Below are 7,724 nucleotides of genomic sequence, written 5' to 3' on the forward strand. Positions count from 1 at the left end.
GAACGCTTTTAAAGTTGTCTTTGGTAACTTAACAATCGAATGATTTACAATGGTCCCACTATAAACAGACACACGGCTGCATTCAGCAAGTGAATTAAATAAAAGTAACTGTTAGTTCAGACTTAAACTTTAACCAGCAAGTACCCGGCTGTCATGGCGATATTGTAGAACGTGAGCCATGCCGTTGCGATGGCGCCTTTCGTCCGCTTCTTGTTGTTGGTTTCTTTCTCCTCAACTGTTCCGTCCTCCTCGCCAGACGCCATGGTACCGTGTACAGACTGCGAAAGTCACAAAAACGTTGCGCCAGCACAGCTGTCGGCGGGGGCTGGTCATCCTTCCACGGGACCCTTTTTGGAGGCTTCATTGGCTACTTCATGAGTGTCAACGGAGGAAAACAACTCGCTTGACAGATCATGATCGTCGGTCAAATACACCTCCAAAATGTCATAAGGATTAATTTAATCACAATTAACTAGAATAAAATAACATCTAAAATGAAATAAAAATAAAATAAACAAATACATACATGCATAATATGTCACAAGGTGGATGTTTTATATTATGTATTTGCAGTGATGGACTAAGTATAGTTAGTACTCGAGAAAACTTAACCAAGGTAAGTAACACCTTGTGAAAACTGTTATGTTGTAATAAATGAGTGTCTTATTATGTTATGCACTCAACTTTTCGTGTTTTTATTGCTCCTTAAATCGATGTTGGATTGTTAGCAGAGGACTTGCTAACATGAATACGATCATTAATTGTTCAAATAGCATTTCAGTAAGTTGGCTTTCTCAAACCAACTTAAGTTTAAATAGGATAACTTGTGTCAAGCCAACAAAATAATGATGATAATAAGTTTAAATAGCATTACAGTATGTTGGCTTGTGCAATGCCTACATAATAATAGTAATAATAATTTTGAAAAAGCATAACAGTATGCTGGCTTGTGCTATTAGTAGCATGCTTCTAGCATGATAAGCAAGTTACTATTATGTTGTTAACATGATTAGCAATTTACAAGCATTATGTTATGATTTAGCATGATTAGCATGTTACTTGCATGTTGTTAGCATGATTAGCAAGTTACTAGCATATGCTAGCACGTTTTGTAGCATGATCAACATGTTACTAACACGCTGTTAGCATAAGTAAGTTACTAGCATTTTATTAGCATGTTTCTAGCATGATTGGCAAGTTACTAGCATGTTGTTAGCATGTTTCTATGCTAATTCAGCTAAACCAGTTGATTCAGTAAAAGAAAAAAAAAACAGATAAGACCAGCCTAATCTGCTAAAAAAAAGTGTCCAAAACCACTTTAAAACACATTGTAACTTCGCAATCTGCTGGAGTCACCTTTTTGTTTAATCAAATGGACCAGCTGCAAAGTGTTGCAAATTTAAGCGATAGTGAGGGTCACTTGATTATGGTGGTTCTTGAATTTGAATTGAATTCAAAGAATGTAAATATGTTGATAAATATTTATGGTTACACTAAGGCCACTAATATTTTTATTTTATTTTATTTTTTTAGAAAATGGCTACCACATGGCTTACAGATAAAATTATTATTGGAAGAGATTTTAATACTTTTACAAGTGAATGGCAGGATATATATCCTACTCCTTTTAACACATTTTCATTTAATCCCCTAATTTACAATCTATCGCAATTTCCCGATCCAATTGCTTTTTGGCGTTTGAGAACTATGGAAGCCCATTTCCGCCACAGTTGAGAAAAATATAATTCTGTATGTCATAATAATGAGAAACTTTCTCATAATTATGACTTAGTATCTTGTTTTACTGAAAACCTTCTTGTAATAATGACTTATTTTCTCATAATAATGACTTATTTTCTCATAAAAATAAGAAACTTTCTCATAATAATGACTTAATTCACAAAAAAAAAAAAAAAAGTGAGAGAGAGAGAGAGACCTAATCGACAAATGTGCAATGCAAGAGTGACTGCAAGCTAGCGACATCTGTTGGTCAAAGCCATACAGGAACAGCACAAACATTGCTTTGTTCTGTAATCTAAAGTATAATGCGGTAATCTGTCATTAAATAACGATTTCAGATAGTTTATCTGCATGTAGTCACTTGTTAATTTTTAGCACTTACCAAGTTACTCTGCCAGACAATGACAGGTATATTCCAACAAAAATCACACACATTTTATGTAAAAAATGAAAGCCATTACACATATAAACTAAATGAATAGATGATAATATGGATGATTTGTTAGTTTTATTAACTGTCACTTTCATGCATCACAAGCAACCACAATGTTTAAACAGTTGATCTCATCTAGCTAACATAAAGCGTAGTTACAAGCGTAGTTCTGCGCATATGTATACATACAAAAAATGATAAACGTTGCTGTTTTGTGTTGCATTCATATTTTGGGTCCGCCCTAATGCCTGTCTATACAATATGCTTGATCATTAAGTTGTGTACTGAATTTGGTTCAGTCTGTCTCTGTTTGTTCGTTAAGCATTTTTCCTGCAAAAGTGGGATGCTAAAGATCAAGAGGTTGCTATGGTAATGAACAACGATAATTTGTGCTTTTCAAATGAGATATCTTACTGTATGAACACTGTATGCATGTGATGCATACATCTAGAAATAAAGTTTATATGTGTAATGGTTTTCATTTCTTCATAAAATGCCTGGATTTTTTTAACTGAAATATTAGTCTGGAATGTTTGTAGCCATAACTATCTGGAAGAGTAACAGTGCTAAAAAATAACGAAAGACTACATGCAGATAATTTCTCTAAATTCATTATTTAATGACAGTTTATATTATTATACACTATAGATAACAGAACAAGTTTGCGCTTACATCAATTAAGATTTGTTATTTTGTATTTTTTTAATGGATTGTCATTATTCCGAGAAAGTTTCTCATTATTACAAGAAAGTTTCTCATTATTACGAGAAGCTTAGTCATTATTACGAGAAAGATTCTCATTATTATGAGAAAGTTTCTCATTATTATGAGAAACTAAGTCATTATTACGAGAAACTAAGTCGTTATTACGATAAAATTTTTTCAATATAACGAGATACTAAGTCATAATTATGAAAAATTTTCTCATCATTATGACTTACAGAATTGTATTTTTCTCAACTGTGGCGGAAACGGGCTTCCATAGAGAACCCCAGAACATTCTTGATTAGATTTTTGGTTGATAACTAGTAATCTTCTTTCTTCCTCAAAAATAATCCATGTCCAGGCACTCACATAGCAGGCAAAATATAAAAAGCCTTTATTGTAAGACAGGCCTATATGTTAAAAAACACCAAGGCGTATCAGCACAAACAGGCCTTTGTCAGGGTGTTAGGCAATAGAGAATTAGAGTTAGTTAAATATAGACACCTGTGACTACATTTTCAAAATCTAACTGAATTTTTAAAAGTGTGAAATAATGGCTATCCATAATTGTGCTTCAAAAGAAATAGAGGGAATTCCAGTACAGAGGTAGTTAAGTACTTGGGGGTTAAAATAATCAAGAATTCTGTCAATAGAGAACATTCACATTTTAATCCAAAAATAGAAGGTATGGAAAAATCCTTAAACCATTGGTTATCCAGAGACTTTTCTATGTTGGGCAGAATCCTCTTATCAAAAACTGAGGTATCCAAACTTAACTAATTATCTTATGCTCTTTTATACCACAGAAGTAATTCAATCTGTGATTTCAATATTATTTACATTTATATGGAAGAATAAAACACATTAATTACGTAAATTCCATTTGGTTAAAGAGTATGAAAAGGAGGTTTGAAAGCCATTGATTTTGATCTTGGTACATTCAGAATAAAATGGCTTAAAGAGTGAAAGTCATGACATTTGTCAAGTAACCCATACTGAGAATTGGTGCTCTGCATTTCACCCATACAAGTGCACACACAGCAGTGAGAAGTGAACACACCCTGAACATGCACCCAGAGCAGTGGCCAGATATCCAGTGCCTGGGGAGCAACTGGGGGTTCAGTGCCTTGCTCAAGGGCACTTCAGCCATGGGTATTGAGGATGGAAGAGAGCACTGTTCATTCACCCCCCTACCTATAACTCCTGCCAGCAGCAAGCCTTACTCAATATGGTCAAGTCAAGTCACCTTTATTTATATAGCGCTTTAAACGAAATACATTGCGTCAAAGCAACTGAACAACATTCATTTGGAAAACAGTGTGTCAATAATGCAAAATGATAGTTAAAGGCAGTTCATCATTTAATTCAGTGATGTCATCTCTGTTCAGTTAAATAGTGTCTGTGCATTTATTTGCAATCAAGTCAACGATATCGCTGTAGATGAAGTGACCCCAACTAAGCAAGCCAGAGGCGACAGCGGCAAGGAACCGAAACTCCATCGGTGACAGAATGGAGAAAAAAACCTTGGGAGAAACCAGGCTCAGTTGGGGGGCCAGTTCTCCTCTGACCAGACGAAACCAGTAGTTCAATTCCAGGCTGCAGCAAAGTCAGATTGTGCAGAAGAATCATCTGTTTCCTGTGGTCTTGTCCTGGTGGTCCTCTGAGACAAGGTCTTTACAGGGGATCTGTATCTGGGGCTCTAGTTGTCCTGGTCTCGGCTGTCTTTCAGGGCAGTAGAGGTACTTTCTAGGTGCTGATCCACCATCTGGTCTGGATATGTACTGGATCCGGGTGACTGCAGTGACCCTCTGATCTGGATACAGACTGGATCTGGTGGCTATGGTGACCTCGGAATAAGAGAGAAACAGACAAATATTAGCGTAGATGCCATTCTTCTAATGATGTAGCAAGTACATAGGGTGTTATGGGAAGTCTTTCCGGTTCCGGTTAACCTAATTAATGCAGCCTAAAAATCCTTTAACGGATTTGGATATTAAAAGCATATTGGTATGTTATGTGTAAGCCAGGTTAAAGAGATGGGTCTTTAATCTAGATTCTGCCTCCCGAACAATGTTAGGTAGGTTATTCCAGAGTTTAGGCGCCAAATAGGAAAATGATCTGCCGCCCGCAGTTTATTTTGATATTCTAGGTATTATCAAATTGCCTGAGTTTTGAGAACGTAGCGGACGTAGAGGATTATAATGTAAAAGGAGCTCATTCAAATACTGAGGTGCAAAACCATTCAGGGCTTTATAAGTAATAAGCAATATTTTAAAATCTATACGATGTTTGATAGGGAGCCAGTGCAGTGTTGACAGGACCGGGCTAATATGGTCATACTTCCTGGTACTAGTAAGAACTCTTGCTACTGCATTTTGGACTAGCTGTAGTTTGTTTACTAAGCATGCAGAACAACCACCCAATAAAGCATTACAATAATCTAACCTTGAGGTCATAAATGCATGGATTAACATTCCTGCATTTGACATTGAGAGCATAGGCCATAATTTAGATATATTTTTGAGATGGAAAAATGCAGTTTTACAAATGCTAGAAATGTGGCTTTCTAAGGAAAGATTGCGATCAAATAGCACACCTAGGTTCCTAACTGATGACGAAGAATTGACAGAGCAACCATCAAGTCTTAGACAGTGTTCTAGGTTATTACAAGCAGAGTTTTTAGGTCCTATAATTAACACCTCTGTTTTTTCAGAATTTAGCAGTAAGAAATTACTCGTCATCCAGTTTTTTATATCGACTATGCATTCCATTCGTTTTTCAAATTGGTGTGTTTCACCGGGCCGCGAAGAAATATAGAGCTGAGAAATATGGTACCATATTCTTAATCATATTTTCAAAAATATTGGTGACCTTGAATTTGTCTCAAGATGTGATCTTGATATTTCTATTATTCGTTTGAAGGTTTCTAATTTTAAAATAAACAAGTACTGCCTTTTTGGAAAATTATATTTACCCCAAATTTCCCGTCACAACACCACTCTTAGGAACAATATGGCTATAGTTATAAACGGAAAGTTTAAAGATGATTGGTGTAGTAAAGGCATTATATTTATTTATGATCTATTAGATGCAAATGGGTTTTTCTTATCTTCTAATGATTTTAATAATAAATATGGAGTTATAATTACAATAAAAGACTATGATAAAGTATGCAATGCCAGTGGTTTGTTAAGAATAATCCAAAGCAGTTTTTTCTGATCCATTATCTAGGACTGTATAGTTTTTCTTCCTTCTTTAAAAACATGTAATGTAGATCACTTCAATAGTAAGTGTAATAACACCTATTTATAAAGAATTGAAACATATTATCACTGGGGATTACCAGTGCTATTTTCTTGGGGATGTTAAAGCCCCAGTAAGGGATAAAGCTTTTACATTTTATCTTACATATCCAGTTGCTCTGAAGGTTAAGGAGACACATTAAAGAATTATGTTTAAGATTCACCCTGTTATTGATTTTATACAGAAAATATTACATTTTGAGGTGGACCCGTGTGTTTTTTCTTTTTCTTTTCTGAATCACTTGATCACATATTCTTTTAGGCAACGCAAGTTTATTTATATAGCACATTTCATTCACAATGGTTATTCAAAAAGCTTTACGTAAAAGAAAGTAAAATAATCATGAAAAAAAAAAACTAGGAATTAAAAAACTTTGAAAATGAATTAAAAGTTTATTTAAAATACAATGCAATCATTTCGGGTTGCGTAAAATAAAATTCAAAAGAGAAAGTTTCTCATTATTACGAGAAGCTTAGTCATTATTACGAGAAAGATTCTCATTATTATGAGAAACTATGTCGTAATAATGAGAAATGTTCTCATTATTATGAGAAAGTTTCTCATTATTATGAGAAACTAAGTCATTATTACGAGAAACTAAATCGTTATTACGATAAAATTTTTTCAATATAACGAGATACATGATAATTATGAAAAATTTTCTCATCATTATGACTTACAGAATCATATTTTTCTAAACTGTGGCGGAAACGGGCTTCCATAGAGAACCCCAGAACCCCAGAACATTCTTGATTAGATTTTTGGTTGATAACTAGTAATCTTCTTTCTTCCTCAAAAATAATCCATGTCCAGGCACTCACATAGCGGGCAGCATAGTAACTATAAGAGCAGATCCCCCTTGTTTTGTGTGAAACCTTGTTATTTCTAACTGACTCAATCCTAATCTGTATGGTCTGTTATAGAGTCCTGCAACGGGTCGGGGACCCGCGGATACCCGCAAAAAAAGTTGCTGGAACAGGTGAATTTTGACATTCCTAAAATTCACGGACGGGGATCGGGCAGATAATTAAATCCTTGCTGGCGGGTAGTAGCGCGGATTAAAAATATGTGCAATATTTGTATGTCTAAATTACCATTACACATATGCAACAATGATATGACATTTGACCCATCACGTCATCACCACTGCATCAGCGCTGCTAGAGAGACTTTTCCACAGCTGGATTTGTAATTCAAGAATGGAGAACACAACTTAAACCTGGGACTGTGGACAATATCCTTTTCCTCCACAGTAACCTTAAGGGAAAGTAAAAGCATAGTTTATGAGCGACAGGCTCAGGTTGTATTTTTTCTTGTTCTTTTTTTTTCATTAATAGGTCTATTTGCATATAGTTATCAGGTTCCATAGCCTATTTAGGTGCCGATGGTAGGCCACTTGAATGGCGCAAAACAAAGTGAACTTTCGTTTCTATAGCACATTTATGACACTGTCGTGATGTTGAGAGAGGTGCAAGATAAAAAATAAAGCACTTTAATTGGAATGATTTTAGCATGTGTGATTTATCGCGGGTGCAAATCGGGT

At 35.1% G+C, this 7,724-nt stretch overlaps 1 protein-coding gene across 1 annotated transcript in view; it reads right to left on the minus strand.

Moving 5' to 3' along the window:
- The window catches only part of hacd1 (3-hydroxyacyl-CoA dehydratase 1), a 56,205-nt gene extending 55,872 nt beyond the window's left edge, over nt 1-333 (minus strand). Inside the window, exon 1 of the mRNA XM_059536763.1 lies at nt 145-333. Within this exon, the coding sequence (XP_059392746.1) occupies nt 145-263 (119 nt within the window). The 5' untranslated portion in view covers nt 264-333. The remainder of the gene's footprint in view (nt 1-144) is intronic.
- Nucleotides 334-7,724: the final 7,391 nt, after the last annotated feature.

This window comes from Carassius carassius, chromosome 3 (assembly GCF_963082965.1).
Source record: "Carassius carassius chromosome 3, fCarCar2.1, whole genome shotgun sequence".
Classification (NCBI taxonomy): Eukaryota; Metazoa; Chordata; class Actinopteri; order Cypriniformes; family Cyprinidae; genus Carassius; species Carassius carassius.